Below are 26,444 nucleotides of genomic sequence, written 5' to 3' on the forward strand. Positions count from 1 at the left end.
GCGCATGGTCAGTGCTGGAGTTTCCGTAGTGGGCTGAAGTCTGTGGTGCAGGTGGGTGGCTTCAATTGGGTTAATTTTTGGGGAGTCCGTTGTGGTTTTTGTTGCTGTTCGGTTTAATTACGGTGGTGCATCGTGTTCCTTCGCGAAACTAGTAGGAAAAGACGCATCTGAATACTGTTTTTATCCGTGACATTCACGCCGGTTCAGTGCTGGCTGTACTGCAGCCGGCAGTAGTTATACAATTAAAGTGACACCGTGCTACGGAGTGAAGACAGCCGATATGAGAGTGTATTTTGATTATCATATGGTGTTCGCGCATGCTTTACATACATTTCAGCAAGGTTGTTTGTAAGACTTGCAGACAAACGAACCGTTTCTCTTTATTAGAAAGCACGCATGCACTCCACAGCACTATCATGTTTCTGTAGTTGCTGCTGTTAAACGTCGTTTTAGCTCCATAGCTACCCGTGACAGCCGCAAAGTTTGTCGTTTTACATAAATGTTCGTGGTTTCAGGTGTTTTCTAAATTGCCGTCTTTTGCAGATTAGACTGAAATTTAACTGTGTGTTTTCCAGTTAACGTGTGTTGTACCGGGAGGTGAACGCCTGCATATTCACAGGGAGATGACGTTTGACGAGTTTAACTAAAGGGTTTAAATGCTTGTGCACTTCACAGTTTGTTCGTATTTGTGCGATTTCGTTTACTGCCTTTAAGTTATACCGTTAGAGACATTCAAGATTTCGATAAAGTTAGAACATCGACCATCGTTTGCCGTTTAGTTCCGCTTTCTCCTGGTAAGTTTTACTTTAGTGACTTCGCTCTCGCAGCCAAATCAATTTTATTGTATCGGGTTTGCGCGTCATATCGGAGCGTGCTGACACTGTAAAAGCCGGTGAAGTGTTGAGTGCAAAGTAAACGGAGATTTATCTTTGTAGTCTGTCAGTTCCCGAGGAAATCACTAGGAATTGTACGCAGATTCCCATCTAGCATGCACTTTAGTATATGTACAGCATGTTCTGTCACAGGATGTGTTTTAAGATGCACTTAGAAAACAGGGAAATCACCAGAGGGGATACAGAACTCTTCCTTGATGACAGTTCTCAGAAAGAAGACTGTGCTTTGATCAAACACGACATCAGCAACATCAAAGTCACGGCGTCTTGTCCTTCACCCCTTTACAAAATCGCACTGTTTGGTTTTTTTTTCCCATTGGGGGAATACTCTTGGATGGCGTATTTAACGTTTAATACTGCTGCCTGAAAAACATACAGAAGGAAGTGTTTCGCTTACCTTTAATCATTGACTTCGTCTGATAAGAAACACGTAAGACGTTAACCTGCTGAATATGTACTTCTGTGTTTATTCATGAAAGTTAGTCGTACATCTGAGGCTGTCGTTTATCATTTGGTGCAATGTATGTATATACTGTAAGCAGAAACACGGTGTGATACAATAGTACGTGTGAAGCATAGAACAGAAATTAGAAGAGAAAAAAACAGCAAATTAACTCAGTGAAACAGTAAAAATTAGGGCATAGTGAAGCCTGTCATATAAGCCAAGTAAAGCTTTGGAGCTGCCTTATTTTAATTAAAGGTATATATCGATATATTAGCACACTGTGTGTATAAAGTAAACTTGCTTCCGGAGATCCTTGAGCTGTGTTTCTGATTTGAGGGTTGGGTTTATCTGGACTGGCTCCCCACTCGGGGAGCAGACAGTCTCTCACAGCCTTAGCGCTGCCTGTTAACCAGCGTGTCGCTGGAGGGGGCGACAGTTACAGCCCCTGGTGCAACCCATGCAAACGCAAGAAGGCACGCAAATTTCACCCAGGACACAGGCGCCGTGAGCCAGGCTGCAGCCCCTGCTGCTACTCCACCCCCGGCAGATTTTCATGCAATAACCAGCTGTATTTTGTTTGTCAAAGTGATGACATGAATGCCATTTAGTATGTCCAAGAGCATCTTTATTGCTGACTCTTTCAGTGACTTAGCATACTCGTGACTGCTATTTCTTTCCTGCTCTGAAGAGTTTTGACTTCTCTAATGAGTCTTTTATGTTCAGTAACGTCGGCTTTCGCTCATCTGATCCGCATGTGTTGCTTATTTGCAATGTCTGTCTTTAGGAATCGATTGACTCGGCACATTTCTTACTGTGCCTGTAACTTCCCTTTTAAAGGTTAAGAAGAAATTGTCATTGCCTTTTGCTTTCTTTATCTTAAAGCAGGGCTGTCTAATTCTTATCCTTGCGGGCTGGTATATCCACAGGTGGTTATTCCAACTTGGATTTAAAGACCTAAATCAGCTCTTTATTGGCTTAATCGTATCAATTTAACAGACTCTCTCGGGCAAGGATGTACAGCTTCAGTCCTGGAGGGCCAGAAAATGTGTATGTTTCTTTCCACCTGATCCCTTAAGGACTTAATTAATTAAGTCATTATTTGCTTAATTGGACCAGTAGAAGTCTCGTCTTGTTATGAAGCAGCTGGAGGTTTAAGGAGACCCATAAAACATTTAGAACAGCAGCCCATGAGGATCAGAGTTGGTCTACCCTGCTTTAAAGAGGACAAGAACACCTACAGAGACGCAGGCCCTTCAGGATCAGGCTTCTAATCAACCCTTAAAATAAAGAGCATCTAAGGCAATCAGAGCAGGAATTTGAAATGCAAAGATGTAACAGATAAACCTAGGCATCGCTACCTGTATTCTGATGTTTGTACCAGTCGCCTCGAAGGGCAGAGATCGGGTCCTGTAGAGTTCTTATCCTTGAGGCGCGTGATTTAACTTGGCGCGTGGTGTCAGTTGCGTGGTAGGGGTGATGGGGCACATAAACAAAAACATCCTCTCTCATTGCCACCCTTCAGGCAGGGCATAATGAATCCCGGCCAAGACCCGGTTCAGTCGGGCCAAGGAAAGGGCACCCCTGGTTTGCAGCCCGTGGAGATATTTCCTGTGACCCTGAGAAGTGTTGCACCAGGAGCGATAGCTCAGGAATTCTCGCTGCCGAGCTCCAAGGCTGTTCCGGGCTGTATCCACAGAGCAGGGATGTTGTTTCCCCTGGTCTGCTTGTCCCTTGTGGTGGGAGCTGATGGGAGATTTAGGAAGAAGGCTAGTTTTAATTAGGCAGAGTCATCTTTAATGATATCCAGTTTTTTTCAGATGTCTTTTTTCCTGCTTTGTCACTGTGTTTTTTTTTAATGATGCTTCTCTGGTTTTGAACACGAGTATGTGAAAGACATGAGTAAATTCTCCATAGCATTTTCCCCGTTGATACAGTATGTCACAGTATTGTAAGTGTTTAAAGAACCTCAAGAAATCCTGCTATACTTAAGTTTATTCCAAACTGAAAGGAAGATACTAGTAGTAAATGAATCATTCATAAAGCATTTTGTAGTAGATTCTCAGTTCTGAAAACATGTTTCTCTTAATGGTGAATAGCTTGCTAGATCGCCCATCTTTCTTAGTCATGCGTCAGAGCTGTGGTTGCCAGTCCTGACCCTGGGGGAGCACTGTCTCTGCTGGTTTTCATTCTAGCTGAGCTGTAAACCTCTGGTGCTAAATGGTCTGTATGCTTGTTCTGTCAGTCCCGAGTGTCAAAAATGCCGTAGAAGTGTTTTGCTTATGGCAGCTCCAGCCTACAGAAATAGATGCAGCTCCTCCTCAGTTTGTTAGTTGCTCTTATGAGTTGATCAGTTGATGCTGAGCAGACGCAGGTCGGAGCGACACTGGGTCAGACACGCTCACAGTGAGCGTACTCTCCTTCTGCAGAGCTCCAGTTAAATGTCAGGCAGCAGTTCTGAAAGAGGTCCAGGGCTGATTACAGTTAATAGGTCAAGTGGGTTTGTTAAGAGCCAGAAGCAAATTTACAGGTACGCCCCCAGAAAAAAACACAAATAAACTTTGCGTGCAAATAAGAACTTGCCTGAAACAAAACGGAAGAAATCTCATCCAGGACCTGGGCTGACAACTGCTGTACTGGAGTCAAATTGAAACGGCAGTTATTGTTCCTCTCAACCCCCTTAATGAATAAACTGATCATCACAGACTTGCCCCAGGGGTGGTGTTCACTCGTAAATCAGTGGTTTCATCATGTTGTTTCTTTTTCTTTTTCAGCATTTACAATGATGACTTGTTACCGTAGGTGTTGTAGTGAATTCTTCTCTGTGACGTTTTTGCACAAGTTCATGGATTTATTTGGGATCTCCCGGGATTGAGCCCAGTCCTTACGCTGCGTGTTCCCTGTTTCACCTCTGTGCCTCTTGCACTACTCCCTGCACGCCCCTATCAGGGCACGAGCTGCAGGCTGTCGGCTTGTTGTGCAATCGCACAAGGCTGCTGGCGGCCAAGTGGGGCAGCTTGCGCTGCTGTTACATCACTCGAGAGGAGGGAATCGAGACCAGAGGACCAAATTCAAAGAGCTTTGTTGGCATGACCGATGAATTACAGTGTTGCCAAAGCAGAAACATTTCCAGATATTTACGGTAAATAAAAGATTCTTGAACGTTTAAGGATATTGCATAAAACACTGGGCTGCAGCTCTGTTGGGTGTCCCTTCCCTGTGGGATTCAAGACTGTATTATGCAATAGGAACAGTAGGCACAGTGCCCAGGGCCTACGAAAACTAGAGGTTGAAAAGACAAGTTTTTATTTGCATGCTAAAAACTGCAACAGTCATCTCTTTATGAATATTTATAGCAATGGTAGGCTATCCAAAAGAGAATATTTGAGATTATTTTGATCACCCATCTACTCATAGAAATTTGGTACAGCCATGAAAATGCATCCATGACAACACCTGCAGACACCTTAATCCCGGCCATGTAGGACTGGAAGCTCTTCTGTTTCTGGCAGGTGTGAGAATTCTGGGGTTACTTTTATTTTAGGAAGGATGTCTAATCCCTTAAAAGTTGTCACAATGCACTGCTAGTGTGTATTGTCCTGTTAGGGTCCCTTAGCCTTCCGCTTTGTCTGTGCTCCAGTGGGTGAGGTAGTGTTGGACGAGCCTGACTTTCTGATGGACCGGAGATGGAAACGAGACGGTCAGGAGGTGATGCTTATACTCTGTACCCTGATCCAGCCTTTAGGCCGAGGTGACCCAGCTGGCAGTGGACTAGCCAGTTCATGCTTTGGCGTGGAAGGCAAATCGCACCTTTGAGCTTTCGGCAAAAACAACATTTGCTTCTGTAAATTATCGTAGAAGAAAGAGCCACGTCAGTGGCATGATGGCTGCACCAAGCCTTCTCTTGGAGAAGGTAACTGCACATACCTGATTTCTGTTTATATCATTAGTGCTTGAAATGGGATATTGAAAAAGAAACCCTTCTGAAGCTAGTTCTGTGGGTTAGATGGCACTCAGGATGCTTCGTGCTTCATTAAACCATCTGGCTTTGAGAGACTGAGGGTGGTGATGAGCCACAGCCTCACTTTGCAGGCCACAGCCCAGACAGGGCACTAGTCCATCACAGTGGGGCAACACTACCTTTTTCTTTGGCTTTTCAAAAAATAGTTTTTCTAGAGTGTTACAAGACTCATAGGGCATAGGCCAAAACACCAAGACTCTCTCTCAAGAATTAGGAAATTGGAGGGTCAAGCATATTAACTGATTCATTATGTCATTTGAATTAATATGGTCTACATACTCCATTCTTAACTGGTTTATTCGAATATATACTGGTATTTGCGATTACTGCAACAAGCAATTAAAATGTGAAAAATGAAAACTGAAAATTTTTAAGGGCTATTCAGGCTATATCTATCCTTGTTTTTTTAACTCTGATTCTCAACTCTCACATGTGCAGTAAGGTTTTTTAGAGTGCGTGTCTGTTGAACCACTCTGAAACATGCTTTCTTTATAGAGAAGTAGTCTGATGGTTTTTTTTCTCAAATATTCAGAGACTTGTGTAATTCCAGAAATGACCGTTTCTGAGGTTTCGCAGCCCGCTTCATTAACCCAGTCATAAGTAGAGTCACGGGTCTGTTTTACTGAATCATGGACCGACATACATCATAGAATTATCATGATTGTGGATTAAGTATAGAAGGTAACCCTTCTGCTCTTGAGAATGACTCATAAGTATCTAACTTCAGTCATTGGTTAAATTTATATCTGAATAAATAATTAGGTGTATAAAGGGCTGATTACATATGAGTGCCTATTATTGAGCAAGGACTTGGTATACTTTATTCCTATTGCACTGATTGTAACTCCTGGTAAGAGTGCCCTGAGTTACCAGTACTGCAGGTTCTCTATCAATATCTCTATGGAGGTGCTATATGGAGAGCGATATAATTGTTTTCTTAGCCTCCTTATCTGCAATCCAAAGGCCTTTCACAGGGTTTGATTCTAGGAGGGGAACATGAGAAGTTACTGGAATGCGGCGTCTCTGCAATTCAATGGGTTTGAGTGCGTGACTTTGTTCTTGTCTTTCAGTCTGGAAAGGAGGCTCTTACCATACAGATCCCTCGAGCTCTGTTGAGCCTTATTACTCACTTGTTAGCGCTGTCTGTAAACCCAGGTCTGAGGAGTCCCTTTGTTCTGAGGACACCAAGAATATTGTAATTCTTTGGTCTAATCTGAGAATGGTATATCTTAATCTGTGCGCTTAGATCAGACTGGGATCAAATGCATATTTTAGTCACAGGCCCTCAGGACCGTTAAACCTTATCGCTACTGGTGCTGCTGTAACCCTGGCCCTGTCAAAAAACGAAGATGAACATTGTGTGTGATAAAGTGTGGTTTAATGAGCAATATCCTGCTGATAAGGAATTATGTTTTTGCAAGAAGCAGGACATTTAAGCACAAGCATATATCTTGTGCTTTAGAGGGGCTGAGGCTGTTATGTAGTTATTCTTAACAGACCATTAACCAGGTCAATACTGGAATAACTGTTGATGCTGGGAGTCAAAATTTACTGTGCAGAGGAGATTCCGTTTTTCTCTCCCAATCTGACAGCGACAGACTCAAGTCCTTTTCTCAAACTGGCAGCTCCATTCAATGCTCAGGTATAAGGTAGTCAAAGGAGTGGGACTTGTACTAATAATGCAGTGAGTTTGATGGGTCATATCTCTATATATCCAGTTTTCTCTCCGTTTTAGACATCCTTCCTCCTAGGAATCCCACCTTGGAGATGAGGTTGCGCTTCGGCTAAGCGGGTCAGCTCTCTGGTCTGCGATCAGCAGCACGACAGTGCTTGCAGCAGATGTCTTGTTGTTCAGAGGCTTGTTACTAAGGGAGGCTGGGAGGGTGTGTTGGATCTCTTAATTTTGAGTTTCAATTAGAAAGGGATTTTTTTTACGTGTATCAGTATCTTGGAATTTTCAGAACAAGTAGATGTCGTGCCCAGGAAATGTTATGTCTTATTCTTAAGCCGAATCCTGTGCCCTCTGATTAACAGCTGTGCTTGGTGCGTGGAGGATTCCAAGATGGAGAACCAGTCCCCAGAGCCCGTGGCCGAGGAGATGTCCTTCCTCAGCTCCGTTGATCTCTTTCTCTTCTCCCTCATCTCTGGGGTGCTCATCTACTGGTTCTTCTTCCGCAAGAAGAAGGAGGAGATCCCCGAATTCAAGAAGATCGCCACAGTGTAAGTGTGCTGCCTCTCTTCCTCCAGTAGGTGTCATGGTTTGGCTGTCCGGAATGCGTTGAGTACTGGTACAGTGGCTCTCTCATCTGGGAGGCCCAGTAATTCCCTCTGGCCGCATTTCAAAATACGCTTCCATTCTCAGTCCAAAGCAACACGGTACATAGTTTAATTTAATTTATATAACTCTGGGTGTCACTTGAACTGTCCTCTAAATGTTGTTTACTCGCTACAAGCTTATATATATCTGTATATGTAGCCAAATGTAAATGTTATTAGATGTAACAACCTATTTTCAAAACTTTTATTAGCTCTGGATTTGTTTTAAGTTATCTTTATTGAACTCCTTTTTATAGTTTTTTTTGTTTGTAACTTGACCTTTCAGTGATGGTGGACTAATATTCCATCATCCTCACAGAATAGCTTAAAATAGGAAATCCTGTGAACAACTCAGGTTTAAAACGGGTTTTTGACTACCACGACCACGCTACTGGTCATGAATAAAGGTAAGTAATTTTGTGCTGGCCTCTTCATTAAAATAAGTTTTGTCTTTTAGAGGTAAAAGATCCACGTGATGAGTATTGAAACACGCGTGATATCAGAAAGTAAGAAAGATCTTTGGATTTGAATGGGTCAGCCTGTGTGGTCCATTCCCATAAGCACACAAGACCTGAATACACGTCACTGCACACAAAGGTCTCTTTAGTCAAGAAGGTGTGAGGGCTCTTATCTCCTTCATCCAAGTCTCTGCTGACCTGTTCTATTGTACTGTGGTTAAGCTTTCTGAAGTGCACACTTGACATAAGGAGCCCTCAGCAAGCTCTGCAGTGACTGGTTAAAGGATGAAAAGGGGCCACATTACCAGAGTGCATTTAAATGTATAAAGTGCCGACATGCTTCAGTGTTTTCTGCCACACGGTCACCAGCATCAACACCTTGAAGTCTAAAACCAAATAAACCCAGAAATGACAGCGGTTCAGCTATCAAAGACCAATCTTTCCGTCAGGCATCAGTTTTCAACAACGTAGTGATTTTATTTTGCTTTCAAAGATGTCATTCAACATACAGCATTTCAGTTTCTACCCATCGGCTCACACTGTGCTGTGCTTCGTATCATCTGATTCAGAGCAAAGGAAGCTCACTCTCCCATGTGTACGTTGTGGAAGCACTCCAGTTTTCCAGCCGCTGAATGGACATAAGGATTATGTTAGGGTGATGGCATTCCTGAGCTTTCAAATCTTTTAGTGGATTATTTGGTTCAATGGAATTAAGAATAAAGCTTCACAGGCAAACTGTTTTGTGGATGTCAAAGGTTTTAAGCAGGGCTCACAAATTTTCTTTATTGCCTCCTTTAAACCTAGTTAAAGGCCTGGGAACATCTTAGAAATCATCAGAAAACTAAGCTAAGTATAGCCATAAGTGAGCTGTTGCCTTTGGGCAACATCAGTGGTCAGGGAAAGGGATGCAGTACCCCAGTGTGTTTATGGTGCCTCAGAGGGCTGGACTGGTTCATTTAGTCTGATGTTCTCCCAGGCAGTGCCATCCAGGACCTCTTAAACTGGGACATTCAGTACAGAAGGAACACAATGTTAAACGGATGATAGTCCTTTAAAAACTGGAGTTCAGCAGAGGACCTGTATTGTTGTGTAGCACGTCCCATGACATCTGCGTGTCGGACATGTACAAAGCTGTCTCCCTGGGGGCTAGACTTTCAAGTCCACAGACTTCAAGATGTTGGATGTTTTTGACTGTTTGTACCACAAGGGAAGTTTAAAGTGTGTTGCACTTTGTACTGACTTACAAACGGAATGAGAGGGCAGGGATACAGATGCAGATTGTAGTTTAGCCCTTTTCCTACTGATCTCGAAAATAGTTTTTCGAGGTCCAGACTTTCACACAGTTTCACCCCTAGTACTTACGATCTTTTTCTGATGGAAAGTACTTAAATTCACCACCATGGTGGAGCCCAATCAGGAACAATCCTTGTACCAGCGTGTGCTTCAGTTCGGGGGGAAGAGGAGCAGCCATTCTGTGTTGCGTGCGGCTTCCTGGCTCCCACAGATGCTGATGTCATCTCTGTCTGCTCCTGCCTGTTGTGTTTGGAAGTCTTACTAGTGGCGGAGGGGGGGGAGAGAAAGGAAATGGCTTCCATGAGGCTGTGAAAACTGCAGGAAGAGGCGGTGTGGAGAGCGCAGCGCAGCGCAGCTCTTTAATTTCACACTGCAGACCCGCGTCCCCGGCACTCAGAGAGGGTTTCTTTTCTTTCAAGTGAAACGGCAATGTTCCTGCAGAGGAACCGGGTAGAGGAGGAGCGGGGGGTGGCAGCGGCCTGTTACGTTCGAACCCCGAGGAAGGGGGGAAGTCGAAGCAAACCGCAGCAGATGCTTGTGGAACGAGAGAGAGAAAGGACTGCTCCTGCTCGTGGGAACCTTTCCCTTTCATTCCCACTGAAGCCATCTCTAATTTGCCTCAGAGCGATGCTGAATAGAGCAGGGCCCTTGTCACAGACAGACTCCTTTTATGATAGATTGGGTTACCATAGCAATACCCTTGCTCTGTGGAAGGGCCTTAAAATGAGCTGCATTCAGCTCTGCTCTGTTTCCCTTAAAAAAAAAAAAGGAAGGAGAGAAAGTGGTTATGATATAAACTGTTGCCAGGGTAACGATTTGGGGGGGGAGGGAGTTTTTTTTTCCTCATTCCTTATTCCCTGCGGACTGGAAGAGGAAAATGGGAGTGAGGGGAGGCGGGAGGCAGCTTGTGCGTGCGGAGCCTGCTGCAGGGCTTCATGGGAAATGTCATTAGACAGTCTTGTTTCTTTCCCACTGCCGCCTCTCGCTGCCAGATGTTGTAGATCCTCGTGAAGCCGCGCGGGCGGTGCGCAGGGCCAGCGAGCGCGCGAGTGCGAGGGGAGCAGGGATGGCGGCCTGCGCGGAGCCATTCTGCGGCTGAGCTGGATGGGGGGTGGGCTGTGGACGGGGGGGAGGAGTGGGGGGGGGGGCGTGATCTGAGCTGCAGAAACGCGGTCCCGATGTGCAAGATGGAGTATGCAAGAGCCTGCAGATAAGTTTCATTGAGCTGTCTTTTGGTTTTGGCCCGTTCGTTCCTGCAATTGTGTGCAAGAAGGGGCAGCTTCAGATGCCCTGACTCGGGGGCAGGGTTGCTGACGGCGACGAGCACCAGCCATGGGGTGTGTGTACTCGCTTCCCAAGGAGAACAAGGCGGCTGCAGACAGGTCAGTCCGTGGTTCTCTGGGAGCACAGTGGGGCGACGCCGTCCTTCCTCGCCCTCCTTAAAGTAACACATCAGTCAATAGCCTCTGAAAACTCCGAATGTGCTGTATGTGAATCGCGCTCTTTAGGGGCCGAGTGTGAGTGTGATCCTTAAGAAACGGGGTGCTGAGAAAAGTGGAATTTTAAACTGCTTAAGTGGATGATCGGTTACTCACAGGATTTCTGACTGTTTTTAATAAGGAAAAAATCAGCAGGTTTAAGTTAATGCTTGTCAGCCACCTCTTTTGTAAGAAATTGAGTAGGCAGTCGTGCAATGCATCTGTGATGTTTGTATGGAGAAGATTCTGGGCACATCTGTGCCTTTGAGGGACATGCTGCTTGTAAAAGTTTTCATCAATCCTGCACAACTGCTGTCTCTTCTGGGGTCAGTTCTGACTTTCATTTCACTCCTCCAGCACTTTTTCCTCTCTTAAAGTGCCACTCGAATGTCCGCATTTTTTATACCGTATGTGAAGCCTCTGAAAGTCAGTGTTCACCTCGCCCTGAATGGCATTTTTCTTTGTTTTATGCACATGCTGTTATCTTTTATCTTAACATCGACCAAACCTCTAGTTCAAAAAGGCAGCAGCAAGTTTTTAACAAACATTTATGCCTGTTTGGTTTTTAAAGGGGTTGGCAGATGTCATGGTCTCTTGTTAAAGTAGCAAAGCAGGAAATCCACTGAGTTCAGGACTACTGAAAAGCTTCACGCTTCCTCATAATTGCAGTGTGTGAGTGGAAATCTGATACCTTCAAGTTCGTCCTTATTTAACTGTTAAAACGTGGTGCAGTAACTTAGTTCAGACAAGAAACAATGTGGTTTTATCAGTTCTCTAATGGAAAAATTTGACATTAGGAATTAGTATTGTGAAAGAAAATAGCCTCATGCAGTCCCCTATGCCATTCTCCTAGAAAGTTGCTCGTCTCGTATCACTGGAAGGATTTACAAGTGAGAGCTTCCCCAGAGGCTGGCGGTCTGGGGGCAGTGTCCGTTACCGGCACTCCTCTCTCGAGCACTGCAGAGCATATCGCGCCTCAGCTGGACCGAGGGTAGATAATGCACAGGGAGGTTGATATTGAATCTCCTTTAGATTATTAACAATGAAGCCTTGGGAAGTTTGTTTTACAAATGTTACATCCATGCTCTTCCATGGATATATTTATATTTTATTTTATAAGATTTTGTTTATTCAGCATCTGTGTGCAATACCAAAAAATGAAGCTACATGAGGCTTGATGTAATGCATGTCAGTTAATAACATTCTCTTGAAAATTGATTTAGCCTTTTCTTAAAAGGGAGCATTGAATTAAATCATCCGATAGCCTTTTGATGCAGTCTAACTGCTTTCAAAAGACGTACATATGATGATGTAAATAGGTCTTTATCTGCCTTACATGGTGGATTTTTACATTCCTGTTTCGCTTGTATTTGACTCTTTCAGGGCACCTTCCACACGTGAAACGAGTTTTATTGAAAAGATGAAGAAAACGGTAAGTACCTTTATTTAAGCCCAGACTTCCACAGTATTAATATGTGGGGGAACCTGGTAGATCTTCCTCTAGTGGAATTTCATTTTCCCTCTCGTGCCTCGTTCTCGTGCTGGCATTGCAGAAACATTTCCCCCCGGCATGGGGAGAAAATGACATCTGCGCTGTCCCAGCTCCGTAGTTCCTAGCACGCAGGGTCAGGAGGGGGCGTGCAGGCTTGCCCAGTGTGATGGGAGGGGCGAGACTGGTAAACCTGCGCCTGTTCTGGATTCCAGGGGAAGAACATCGTGGTGTTCTATGGCTCCCAGACGGGAACCGCCGAGGAGTTTGCCAACCGGCTTTCCAAAGACGCCCACCGGTACGGGATGAGAGGCATGGCGGCGGATCCGGAGGAGTACGACATGGTGAGGCTTTCCTGTCTAGGAGCCAGCCCGCCCGTGCTGTCCTGCTGCGGCGCTTCTCCTAAGCCCTTCAAACAGACGTATGGAGGGTGCTGATATACAGCGATGCTCAGGCTCTTTACTGGCGTGGTGGTTTGTTCCTCCCCTGTTCTCACTGGGAGAGCCTTTGCCGTTGGGCCGAAGGCAGGTTTCATCCAAGGTGATGGCTCAAATCAAAGCTGATCCCCGTCCCTCTTGCTCTCCTGTGCGCCTCCCAGGCCGAGCTCTCTCGCCTCCCGGAGATCGACAACTCCTTTGCCATCTTCTGCATGGCCACCTATGGGGAGGGGGACCCCACGGACAACGCCCAGGACTTCTACGACTGGCTCCAGGAGACGGACACTGATCTGTCGGGCGTCAGTTACACGGTGAGCGCGGCTGCACGCTTCGTCTGGGTCTCGGTCTCGGTCTCGTGCTCTGCGTGTTCAGTGAAGCTCTGAAGCAGTTTTTGGCCCACAATGTGCTTACCATTATCTTTTTGCATAATAAGTACAGTCCTGTTTAAAAACACTCTGTGACTGAACCTCTGGGGTAATTTGAGATATTCAGTGTTCAGATATATTGGAACAAGTAATAAGTTTATTCCGTGCTAAAAAGAGAAGAAAGTGCAACGTTTCGGCTGAAAACACAAAACGTTGTTTTCTTTTCTTGCTGACCCAGCTACCCTCCTGAACTGGTTCAGATATATTCCCCTCCAGGGTCCGAGCAGGCTTCAACCTTGTGTCCTGTATGTTGCGGGGCCCTTTAACTTTAATGCCATTGGATTTGAAGCTCCGAGGGGAGACCTTGTGAGGTGCGGGTCTTGGCTGAGGAAGGTGGTCAGCATGTGGGTCTCGGTTCGGGTTCGGGGTCACCTGTGAGAATCCCACAGCACCGTGATACTGCAGGGCTTCACGCTGGAGGCACTGCGAGAAGCCTTTAGCCTTTAGTCAGTCGGCGTCTTGAAACTTTCCCACGTGAAAATACTGGCCGGCCATCCAGTTTCTATTTTGTCACAGCAGTTCTCCAAGCTACCAGTGCGCCTGCCAAGTGAAAACATCTGGTCCAGCTCGAGCATGCTGAGCAGTCCAGAGCTGGCATGTTCCTTCAGCTGCTGCTGGCGAGCGGTGGCGTTCTGTGGAAGGCAATGTTGTAACAATTTACATGCGGTCGGCTGGGAATCACATTTCTGGGACTTCGGCACCGACTAATGAAGCACAGCGGGAGTCTGCAGGCAGGATTGAAAGGGACGTTGAATCGGACTTGGCCTGCGCCATCTGAAGATGGCAGGAATGCCCACCCTCACGTGCCCTGCAAGCTCTCTTTCTTTATAAAGGAAGAGGTGGTTCAAGGTGTGAACAGCCTTAAAAGGCACTCCCAGCACCACCAGTGGACCTCTTACTGGGTCACTTTCCGATCGCTTTTATCATGCGCAACAAAAGCAGAACAACTGTAACTAGCGTCCCAAACCCACACCTTTTGTTTGAAATGGAAGATGAGACACGTGACCTGATTTGTGAGGAAGGGCCTCAATCCAGCTGCATCAAGTTACTACTGCAGGCAGTTGGCATTCAGAGGAACATATTGTCCGAATTACTGTTTCTGAGTGATGAGTGAAAATCACACTTGTACACATTCACGTGTGTGTGTATATATATTTGCCCATAGAGCACTCGGAAGAAACCCACAAGAACATGGGGAGGACATACAAACTCCACACAGATTCCAGGTCCAGAGTCGAACCCAGAGCCCCAGTGCTGCAAGGCTGCAATGCTCACCACTGCGCCTCTATGCTGCCCTTGTTTTTCTTCAGTACAGCACGGTTATACTTTAGGCTTTTAGCTTTTAGAAGTATTTCTTAATCTGCTTTTTGCAGGGTAATGTGATAGAATGGCAAACGTTCTAAGTACAAGCCATGGGAGAGAAGTGGATTGGATCCAGTAGTTTAACCTGTGCCCATGGGAATACTATTCACTGCAAATAATTTACATTTATCGCCAGTTCCTCTTTAAAGTACGTCCACTCAGAAGTGATTTCTGTGCCTGCGCGGGGACAGCAGAGGCCCACAGACGTGCTCCACCAGCACGGTGACTGGCCGAGCCTTCCGTCACATGACCCGATCCAGGTGCCATGGCGCCTCACAGGAGACTGCAGCAGCGCCAATAGGAAGAGCCTGGCAAGTTTCTGGCGGTGCTGTTGGCACCGAAACGGACCAGGCCGGCTAGCGCCCATGCCACCCTGCTGGCTGTGCAATTCTGCTTCATTGGGGAATGGGGGAATCCGGTCACGGCTGGCTAGCGACGTTTAGCGAATTTTTTAGCTTTCTTGAATAGTGTGGCAATAGCTATGTCATTATCCACTCTTGCTACGGCCTTGTCTCTTGCTTTAAACCTTCAGCGTCGGTGGCAGTAGATTTTGTCATCTGCACGTTTGCCTGTCTGTGCCCGTGTAGGTGTTTGGTCTTGGGAACAAGACGTACGAGCACTACAACGCAATGGGGAAGTATGTTGACAAGAGGCTGGAAGAGCTCGGTGCCCAGAGGATCTTTGACCTGGGCATGGGAGACGACGATGGCAAGTGAGTGATGGACTGTAACTGGCCAGGGCACCTCCGGTCCTCGAACGCTGCAGAGTCCTTTAGCTTTCGTTTCGCCTCTGATCTCAGATACTCAGTAACGACTCATTATTTGGGCTATTAAGTCAAAAAAGCGTGTTTTTTCAGTTTTTAATCTGCTGCCAATTGAAACATATCTGCAAAACTGTGACGGGTGTGGCTCTCAAAGGCTGGAGCTGCCCATCTCTGGCTCAGAAGAATATTTATTTATTGTAGTGTCCAACAAACTTTATTTAGCTGCAGACGTTTTCTTTGTTTTTGAGTGTGTGAAAGTCCAGTGTTGTAGCCCCTGTGGATTGTTGAAGAATTATATGTTCGTAGGTGTGTATTTAACTAATTCTTAGGAGTGAAACTTGATAGTGCTTTGCACTTTCCCTTATCACATTAATCTTATCAGTGCCTGTAGGTATTTGATGAGAGTCTACTTAGGTATTTGCTCTTCTACGACTTTGCTTGGCTGTTGTGAATGCCATGTTGTACCTTCAATGCCACATGACGCATTTTATGAATGTTTTATTCAGATGTGTAAGTGTTTGTCAGCTGTATTTCTGAACGGGTGAAACCTGATGGAGGGAGTTGTTCTGCAGCTTCCTGCTCCTCTGTACACTGAGTGCAGGTTTTGATATGTTGGTCTTTCTCCCGTCAGCCTTGAAGAGGACTTTGTCTCCTGGAGAGAGCAGTTCTGGCCGGCTGTGTGTGAGCACTTTGGAGTGGAGGCCACTGGAGAGGAATCCAGGTTTGCTACTTGTATCTTATAGCAGCGATTCCCAGTCCTGGTCCTGGTGCCCCACACGTCTGCTGGTGTTCACTCCAGCATGCCCCACCTTAACTAGATCATTGAAGCCTCACTTGATCTGAGAAGCTGCTTCAATTGAATATTTGCATTTTCCATCTAGTCACAAGTGTTTGGCATTTTATTTCACTTATTAAATACAACAGTTAAGGATCCAACATGCTTAAGAGCTGGGAGCAAGCAGTTCAAACTAATCTTATTATTAAGTCAGTGAAGGGCTAGCCTGTGTAACTGGGGGCTCGGCTGGAACAAAAATACAAAAGGTGTGTGGTTCACCAGGACCAGGACTGGGGACCCCCGTCTTATAGCCTTATAACCCTGCTCTCTTGGATGCAGCTTTCACTGGCAGTTTGCCTGTGAGCTTCTTGGGGGCAGCCCCATGTTGCCAAGCTGTGCGCCTTGCACGATCTCCGGCCGTGTGAGCACACAGCCGGGACTGTCCACAGCTCTCTAGAAGCTGATGCAAGTGTTGTGTGTAACTGTGAGGCTTTGTGTTTTTCAGCATCCGTCAGTATGAGCTGGTGGTCCACACTGATGTCAACATGAACAAGGTGTACACGGGGGAGATGGGCCGCCTGAAGAGCTTCGAGACGCAGAAGCCGTGAGTACAGACTTGCGATGGCTTTGACCTCACGTCCGGGCTCCCGTCTGGCCTGTTGCTGCTAATCGAACATTAGAGAGGCCAGATGGCAGCCCTGTTCAACTGTCACTTGTGTGGAGAAGAAGGTCCAGACTGAAGGACTCCTCCCTAAGATCATCTTAAATGTCAGATTTGCGGTACCCAGGGAAAATGAACTTTTAGAGGGATATTGGCTCTGTCTGACAATTGCAGTCCCATGCCACCCCTGTTCTGTTTATTTCAGTCTTGAAGCTTTTGGTTTTGGAAGTGTTTGTGCTTTATTTCTAGTCTGCATCCTTCTCATTTGTCATTGGCTGGGCAGACATGATGTGATTCCAGGCTACTTTTTAATCCCATCAGCGCCAGTGACCTGCTGGATAGACTGAGCCTGCCAGGCTTGGCAGGCTGTTTAAGATGCCAGTTTCACAGTTCCGTTAATGGGTTAAATTAATTTTGATTTTGGCACTATTCTGAAAGGAACTCTTACCAATCCGGACCATAGGCTCTTAGACCACAGAGTGAATACTGTTGTATACCTCTGACAGCTGTGATAAACGGACAGGACAGTGCTTAACATTTCTCTTCTGGTTCTCTGAAGGCAGGATGGGGACAGACCAGTTAGATATGAGCTTTAGTTCCCCCCTACTCTTGAATGTAAAATTTAAGTCTGTATGCTTTTTATATATAAATGAAGACATTAAACGTATAAAACAGGTGCTGTACTGTGGTGTTTAGCCTTTGAGCAGCTTGTGAGTCAATCTTTCAACAGCTTTGTAACTACTAAAGCCAGTTTTGCTCCTCTGGACTCCAACTGGGTCCAGTTCTGCGAGTGATATCCTGTTCTAAGGCCAGTAGGACTCATTTGGAGACGCAAGTGCGTGTGTCTCATTAACGGTGAGAGAGGTATAGCTCGGGGGTACGTGCCGGCTTCATTCGGCATCACGCTTCTCACATCCGGGACTGGTATCCAGGTGCCTGTCGCGCTAGGAGCTGTTTCTATGGAAACCTGAGGAGTGAAAATGATCTCGTCTTATGATGTGCAGTACTGTTTGATGATGGGGAAAGAAAAAATATTGAATGAACGTGCAGTACTGTTGTGCGGGGTTTTACTGGAATTTCTAGTAAGCTAATTGCGATTCTGGGGTCGGTGTGCTTTGAAGTTACTGCACTCCTCTGTGCCTTGTAAAACCGAATCCTGAGTCTTTTACTTCTAAAGTCGTATTGCTGCTTGCAGTACTAAAAGCACTAATAACCATGGCTCTGGCACCAGCCTGCGTTCTGAGCACAGCTTCACTATAGAAGAGCGTTCAGCCTTGATTGCGTTGTTGGTTTGATTGATATTAAACTGGTTATTGCTCCACTCTTGGTATGCTGAGCCCACGCTTTTGTGAAACAAAAAGGAGGCTATTTGATACGTGCACTAATCTATTTTAACACTGTGAACTAAGCAAATGCAGAAATAGTTTGACAGAGATGAAAATTCACCTTCCAACTTTTTATTGCAGGAACTTTCTATAGGGAAGGTGGGGCATCTATTTTGTATTTGCTTATAAAGTTTGTGTTTTCCTGCCCAGCTGAAAGAGATCTCTGCTTGAGGGCACATGGGGGGGAAAAATGTCTGGAACTGTCCAGTGTGGCAGAGAGGGACTTTCTGATTCTGTTTCCTGTCGCACTTTGAAGGCCTTTTGATGCCAAGAACCCCTTCTTGGCCTCCGTCACGGTCAACCGGAAGCTGAATAGGGGCGGAAGCCGTCACCTGATGCACCTTGAACTGGACATCACGGGCTCCAAGATCAGGTACTGTACCACCACCGCACCTGCAGAGCCATCCTGCTGTGTGGGAGCTGCTTTGCCTTTGCGTGTCTGGCCTTGATCTAATTGTGGTTTATCAGCTTTTATTAGTCAGCTGTTCGAGTGATTAGAGTGGCAGTGTGTTTTGTTTGCCTCTGTGCCAGCAGAGTACATGTAGATCTGGAGTGCCCCACACTGATCCTTGAGAGCAGCAGGTTTTAAAAGCAGCCTTTAACTCATGAGTTTCCAATGCCTGGATCAGTTTAACTGATCAGGTAAATGGGTAGTGTTTTAGTGGAGTAATTTGGAGATCTGGAACATAAATCAGAATCATCATCATCCTTCAGCCCCCCAAGACCAGTGATCCCTTCGTCGAAACGTTTGCTCAGTTGATCGGTTGCTCAAAGAAATGTTCCTGATCTTGATTTAGGGTGACCTACGAGAATAACTGGAAGCTCTCCAGATTAACATCGGAGACCCCAGGTGCAGATGACTTGTTCTGCATCAAGATGACACTGGTGATAGCTGTGTCGTCTGTGTGGGCACTCCTGTTGAGCAATCGTAACGTCTCTTTTAAAACGACAAAGATCATTTTGATTTCACTTCTCTGGATGACATCATGTCCGTATCACTCAGGGACATCTGGGACAGAAGGCATGGGGTCCATTTCTCACCAGTGTCCTTCGTCTTTCAGTGCTTGAAACCGTGACGAAAGAGAGTGTTGAAGTTTGCCTTGTTACATAACAAATGATTACTTAATGCTTTATTGGCTACTCGTGCGCACTCATTTCTGCATTTGTAATACACTTGTTGGCTAATGTCATAGAATACCTATTCAAAGGAAAGCATATTTGAAACACCCGGATTACCTTTAAAAGTATAGCGCCGCTCCTCTCTCTTTGCAGATATGAATCTGGAGATCATGTTGCCGTGTACCCCGTGAACAATGCTGCGATAGTTAACAAGATTGGAGAAATTCTTGGTGTGGACCTTGACACTGTAATCTCTCTGAACAACCTTGATGGTATGTGTTCATACGCGATTCGCCACATGTTGTGAAATCGATTACTTGTAACTGTCAGCTTCTATTTTTTTAAAAAAAAGCTTGCTTTATGTGAAAAATGAGATCCACATCTTAAAAGAACTGCTGTGCTAAGGAACATCATAGGAACTAGAACAGCAAATGCTGCACAGGTCCTTTTATTTCTCTTGATCCGAAACGCAAACGTCAGACACACACCACAGCAAAGAAAAAGGAAATTCTGCAGGAACTCTGTAGTCAGACGTCAAACAGAAGCTTGCATAAGTTGTATCCATGTGACTGGTCTTGTACTGGTGTCTTTTGTTCCAACAGAGGAGTCCAACAAGAAGCACCCGTTCCCTTGTCCCACCTCGTACCGCACAGCCCTCATGCACTACCTGGACATCACCAACCCGCCACGCACCAACGTGCTGTACGAGCTGGCCCAGTACGCCACCGACCCCAAGGACCAGGAGACCCTGCGCAAGATGGCGTCCTCGTCCCCCGAGGGCAAGGTGAGGCGGGCGGGCCGAGGCGTGGAGCAGCTTGAACAGTGAGGATTGACGCCTCGCAGTCTGGAACCCGTTTAATTTACGTTCCCCCCCCCCCAGTCTGTTAGTCTGTTGTCGCAAGCGGTCAGACCGGTGGGCCTCGCCTTGACAGAGCCCTGGGCACAGGGGAGGGAGTGTGACTGGTGTGTTTCCCGCTCAGGCTCTGTACCACCAGTGGGTGCCCGAAGCTCGGAGGAACATCGTGGCGATTCTGGAGGACATGCCGTCCCTGCGACCACCCCTTGATCACCTGTGTGAGCTGATGCCCCGGCTGCAGGCGCGATACTACTCCATCGCCTCCTCGTCAAAGGTGCGGTTCGCTCTCCAACAGCACAGTGCAGTACCCCCTACCGCTGCTCTGATCCACCTGCTGCTGTTCCCCCTCCTCCCCCACTGCTCTGATCCACCTGCCTCTGTCGTCTCCCCCCCCCCTGCTCTGATCCACCTGCCGCTGTCCCCCCCCCCACTGTTCTGATCCACCTGCCTTTGTCGTCTCCCCCCCCCCGCTCTGATCCACCTGCCGCTGTTCCCCCCACTGCTCTTCATCCCAGGCTGACATAGCTGAAGATTCCACAAGAGACATCTTTTGATGTTGCTTATTATTATTATTTTTTACTTTTAACAGTGCAGTGGGTATAAAAGTTTTGAAAGAAAAGCATTCCCTTTAAAGAACGGCAAGAGTATATTCAAGGATATTGCAGGATTAACCCAAACGGAAAGAACATCAATTATACCTTCCTCACTATGCTACTGGTTTGAATCTTAGTGTTTCGGTTTTAAATAAGAAGTTAGCACTATGATTGGAAACATAACACCAACCACATAACCGGTAACTGTTCCTGCCTGTACTGTGAACAGGTGCACTCCAACTCGGTTCACATCTGCGCTGTGGTGGTAGAGTACGAGACCAAGACGGGTCGCATCAACAAGGGAGTGGCTACCAACTGGCTGAAAAACAAAGTGGTGACCGATAATGGCCACAAGTCCACAGTGCCCATGTATGTCAGGAAGTCCCAGTTCCGGCTGCCTTTCAAAGCCAGTAACCCAGTCATCATGATTGGCCCGGGCACTGGCATCGCGCCCTTCATTGGCTTCATTCAGGAGAGAGGCTGGCTGAAGGAGCAGGGTAAGTCTGTGGGCACTTCGGTGGGCATGCTGGGTATAACTGAGAGACACGAGCAGTCCTGGCTGAAACACAAGCATGCATCTGCTGTGTGCTGTGCAGCACGTTGACTGGTCCTTGTGTGTGTATGTAATCCAGCTTATTTTCTTTTTTCTTGCCTATGGTGTTCAAAAAGCAACATGGTTCAACTGTATACAGTATGATATGGTGAAGAGAGCAGGTGAGAGCACCTGAGTTCGCACAGTGGATGGTGTTGGTCTCTCCAGGAAGTCCACAGTGTGGTCCATGGGCAGTTGATTGCTAATGGCATCATTGCTGGCTGCATCTGGCACGTGTTGTCGTAACTTAGTTACTAGTAACTGATTTTGTACTGGTAGATTTCTGCCTCTGGATTGCCTGCTCCCAGTCCAGATTGACTTGGCACTCATGTATAGATCATAAATTAAAGGGCTCTCAGAAGGTGCAGGAGGCCTTTTTTTTCCTCAAACCCTAACAAACCCTTTTCTGTGATGACTTGATGTAATTGTGGAAATGGAATTGCTAAATGGTGTTAAAGATGTAATTGTAGGGTCTGATGGCCTTGTCGTTCCTGCAGGTAAGGAGGTGGGCGAGACTGTGCTTTATTATGGATGCCGTCACAAGAACGAGGACTTCTTGTACCAGGAGGAGCTGGAGGCGTTTGAGAAGGCTGGAGTGATTACTCAGCTCAATGTAGCCTTCTCACGGGATCAAGACCACAAGGTGTTGTAATAACCACCTGCTCTAGGTTGAGCAATCCTTCATTTGTCCTGTGCTTTGTTCCCAATCTGGGCACATGCATACATTAATGGTTTCGATTTTAACCCCTTAGGTGTATGTGCAGCATCTGTTGAAGGCAAACAAGGAACATTTGTGGAAACTGATTCACCATGAGAATGCGCACATCTACATCTGTGGGTAGGTGTCAGTGTTGCGTCAAACTGCTTGTTTGCTTGTTGCGTCAGACGCCATACTGCGTAGGAGAAGAGTCCAGTGTGACTGAAGTGAGAGGGTCAGATGTACTGCCTATGGCTGGACGCCGATTTTATGAATGCTGTGCTCTTGAATGAGGAGAGCACTAGCAGTACTCTAACGCCAGCACATGATTCCTCTCTAGGCCCTTTAGAGGAATCTATTTCAGTCTCCTGTTATCAGGAGAAAAGAGAGCTACAGAAACAGTACAGTCAGACTTGTTGTCCTTGAGAGTGGAGTTTAATTTGGCGTATAACACCTAAGGTTCTGAGTACCTAAACTGTTAGCCATGGATTCTTTTCCTCTCAGCCTTGCTGGTGACTTGAATCTGTTCATTTGCCTGAGTCAGTACCCTTAAAGATAGGAGAAGAGCTAAGCGGACATATTGTGCAGCAGGCTTTTGGTCTTCAGTTGTAATGTATTTGAGATTGATAGCATAGAGGTCTATTAGACCCAACACACTGTGTTTCTAATCAAGTTAAGGAAGAAAGTAAGCTCGCCTGCTTTGAGGTGTAATTAGTGCTTTGAGGCCCTGACGTCTTACATATTCACCGGCTGCTTGCGCTCTTGAGAATTTTGGCTCATGTTTCTTGTGCCCAGGGATGCCCGAAACATGGCCAGAGACGTGCAGAACACGTTCTACGAGATCGTGACGGAGCTGGGGAGCATGACTCACGCCCAGGCCGTGGACTACGTCAAGAAGCTGATGACCAAGGGCCGCTACTCCCAGGACGTGTGGAGCTAAGAGGAGGAGCAGTCGGTTCCTGCAGTGATTCCCAGCTCGGTTTTTTTTTCCAGGGACGTGTGAAAAGATTCTTGGTTGTAAAAGGTTATCCCCCTGCACAAAAGCAACAGAAGACGATTTTATTTTTAATTTTATGTCTAAACTGACCTTTAACCATGTGACAGCAAAGGGTCTGAAGAGTGGATACAGGCAAAGCAGTGGGCGGGCATTAAGTCTGAAACTGCTGAGAATTCACCTCGGATTTGAGAAGGAAAAGGCATCTTAAATATCAATGAAAACCATATTATTGTAATATCTTTAATATGCAGAGAATCAAAGCAGCAACGGTCTGTAAACTGGAAACAAGAATAGGGAAATATGTGATGATTGTATGCAGTTAGTTTTAATGGAACTAACATTAGAGGTAAATTACCGCAGACTCAAGACTGTTTTTGTGAATGAAGATCGATCCAGCTGAAGATGGAGCTGAATTTTCTAATGGAAGAAATGACAGTTTGCATGGAACATGCTGGTCTCAGAAAATCCTGAAATTAAAAAAAATTAGCTTGTAACTTATAAAAAGGGATTTTTTTAAAGAGTAACTGGTTCACGTATAGAATACACTTATAGATATGCATTATGAGTCAGATCTGATCCTCAGTGCCTGCTGCAACATGTTCAGATGTGATGCAGTGGAGGACAATGAGGAAAGCTGGACAGATGAGTTGTCGTCAAGTGTTTCTGTAGCCTTATCTCTCTTTGAGGAGACGGTCTTTGCATTTTTAATTGTAAAAGAAATGGCCAGGGGATGCCTTTTGCATCATGGTAGCTCTCTGTGTGCAATCTGTATACCGAAAAGTACTGTGCAGTAATAGGATTTATACTAACTGGCATTAGCTGTGTTTGCAAAGAAAATTCCACACTTGATACCCAAGACAGGAAAGCTAGCATTATGCCATAGGCAGACTTCCTGACTCTTGCAGTGAATAGTCACTTTTCCTGTAGAAAATGTTGAAAGTAGCAGGTCACTTACAAACTTGAACCCTGCCTCCAGCAGCCAGTACAGTCCATGAATCAGTGCACCTCCCGGGATTAAATATTATTTCTCCTTTAAAGTGACGACAAGGCATTTAATCAAAAGGCATTTTAAAAATCAATTATATTTTACAGATTTTATATTTGTGTACTCCAGCCTGTAAAGCTTTAGGTGAGTGTGCTACTGCTGTGTTAGAAACTGGGAAAATGTTTTCAATTTCCATAAAATATCCGGGCCCCTATTCCTGGTTGGAGCATCACTGTGGACGGAGTGTACAGGTTTGCTCTTAGGGGAATGTAGATATACGTGTCAGGAAGGAGGGGGCTCTCGAGGTTTCCTCCGCGGGTGCGAGCGGGAGTCTGTGGCGGTTGGCCAGTGAGGGATGTCTGGGCAGAGAGTTGCGGCCGGTCTCCTGCAGGGTCGTGGAGAGAGAGGCGTGTGGCTCCTTCACCAGGCGCGTGGCCTTAAACCACTAGCCATCTGGACGTAAAACTGGTGATTCCAGACATGTATACCGGATTCCAGAGGGAATAGAGTTCGTTTTGCCTTTGCTCACAAACTTGGTTTTAATGCAAAATCCCCAGATTCTTTTTCCTCCCTCCGTGATGAGGAGAAAAGTCAACTGGAGAGGAGTTGTGGAGGAAACTTGTTAATTTGTCAGCAGGATTTTGAAGGAGAGTAAAAGCTTGCGGGCGGTGTGTTTCCAGTGGATTTTAGTCCGTGAAGGGAGAACAGAAAGATACGCTTCAGAAAAGCAGAGCTGGATGATGCAGCCTATGTCTGCTACAGATACACCTGTGGTTCATGTGGGCATCATTCTTGGCTGGTTTACTGAGATAAGGTTCTGATTTTACCTGCTTGTATGATTTGTAATATCTGTTAAAGGTGGCGTTTAATTTGACGGTGTCGCAAATCAATCTCGGCAGAAGTGCTAGCTATTACCAGGTGTGGGCTGGAGTTTCCCCAATCAAAGGTCCTATGCCACATGTTTTAAAGTAAATTTGACAACATGCTGTGATACCTTGTACTGTATTGAACTGTAACCTTTGAATTTCCATATTCTGGCAAGATTTCGCACAGAAATGGTGATGGAACTGAAATGAAGGCAAGTTCATTTACCAAATACCGCCATCGATTCCATTATATTTGAATCTTAAAGAAAATGTAAACATATTTGGTATAGTTTGAAATACCCTGTAACTGAACACTCTGATGAAAGCATTTCCACACCGTGGAATATATTTTCTTTATCCAGATGTTTTCAACAGGTGGCACAGATGTGGGTTCTAATAAAATTTGTATCAATGGAAAGGCTCCACACTTATTGCTCTCTGTTTTTCTTGGATTCCTTAAGAAACGTGTAAGCATTTTCAGAGTGACATTTTGCAAGTGAAAAGCCTTCTTGCAGTCTGAAGTCCCAGTTTCTGACTGTAATTATATAGGAAGAAGGTGGCTACTGTACCAGGGCCTGTATGTTTTGATATTGCTCATCAGTGCTTCTGGACTCAATGGCTTTCAATAATGCAGCCCTAATGTTAGTCATTTAACATGACCATTAACAACAATTAATTTTTTGGAGTTAAAAATGGTTGTAACGTGATGTCCTGTGTTCCTTTTGTCTAGTCACAGCTTGATTACATTTTATATGCAATCATTTTTTAATTAAAATTAAAATTAGAGATGAAATAGAAATGAAACTTGTCATGGTTTGTTTTTAGTTCTGGAGTGGCAGGGAGATAAAAACACACTGGTCCTGTCAGGCTCACTGCACGTTTCCCCAAAGTCTCTCTTTAGAGCTGCTTTAACTTCCCCCGCGTCTAACCTGGCAACAGTGGGTCTGCACCAGTCGATTACACCTTTGGATGAGTGCCTGAACCCCCAAATCAGAACCTCATTCATAATCGGTCTTACAAAACCCGTCTCTTGCACTGCTCGTGCCTTTCAGTCCTCAAACCGAAAACGTTTTTCAAAGCGCATCTTCACAAGATGGGTGGTGTGGTCACATGCCAGAGTGGTCTGCTCACTGACCTGGTTCACACAGCCCGGGAAAGAGATTTCTAGTCCTTTGCTAAGTTGGCTGTGAAGTCTATGGGCAGAACAAGCTCATGTGAAGAATCTCAAGTGTCTCTCTCTCTCTCCATTTTCAACAGCCAGCACTTTTTCCCCCCCTCTAATTGAGGATGAGAGATTCCCTGGAGCTCCGCGTGTCCGCCGGGCCGGCCTGCTCTCCGCCGGCAGCTTGTTGCCATGGCCGTACACATCTGAGAGGGCTGCTCTGAACTGGAAAGGCTTGGGCTGCTGGAGCTGGGTGGCTGGAAAGTGGAAAGGAACGGTGATTTGTGTGCAATGAAACGCAATACGGTGCTCAGGCCTAGCTCTCAGTCAAAGCCTGAGGTGTTAGAGATGGGCTGAGAACCTATGTCTTGGTGCTTGA

The 26,444-nt window shown here is 45.9% G+C and overlaps 1 protein-coding gene across 3 annotated transcripts; it reads left to right on the plus strand.

Annotated features, from left to right (window-relative positions):
• LOC148814104 (NADPH--cytochrome P450 reductase-like) lies at nt 1-25,707 on the plus strand. Of its 3 annotated transcripts, none has more exons than XM_088906613.1 (16): nt 1-51; nt 7,391-7,576; nt 12,285-12,333; nt 12,606-12,734; nt 12,989-13,138; nt 15,202-15,326; nt 16,009-16,098; nt 16,658-16,756; nt 18,455-18,571; nt 19,471-19,589; nt 19,920-20,101; nt 20,298-20,447; nt 20,996-21,263; nt 21,856-22,001; nt 22,111-22,196; nt 22,851-25,707. In XM_088906613.1, the coding sequence occupies exons 2-16, from the start codon at nt 7,419-7,421 to the stop codon at nt 22,993-22,995; spliced, it is 2,013 nt and encodes a 670-aa protein (XP_088762739.1). In that variant the 5' UTR covers nt 1-51; nt 7,391-7,418; the 3' UTR covers nt 22,996-25,707. The 3 variants fall into 3 exon arrangements, with proteins under 3 accessions (XP_088762739.1, XP_088762740.1, XP_088762741.1); XM_088906614.1 differs by lacking the exon at nt 1-51 and adding an exon at nt 774-794; XM_088906615.1 differs by lacking the exons at nt 1-51; nt 7,391-7,576 and adding an exon at nt 10,374-10,805.
• Nucleotides 25,708-26,444: the final 737 nt, after the last annotated feature.

Source organism: Atractosteus spatula, chromosome 27, assembly GCF_055471065.1.
Source record: "Atractosteus spatula isolate fAtrSpa1 chromosome 27, fAtrSpa1.hap1, whole genome shotgun sequence".
Taxonomy (NCBI): Eukaryota; Metazoa; Chordata; class Actinopteri; order Semionotiformes; family Lepisosteidae; genus Atractosteus; species Atractosteus spatula.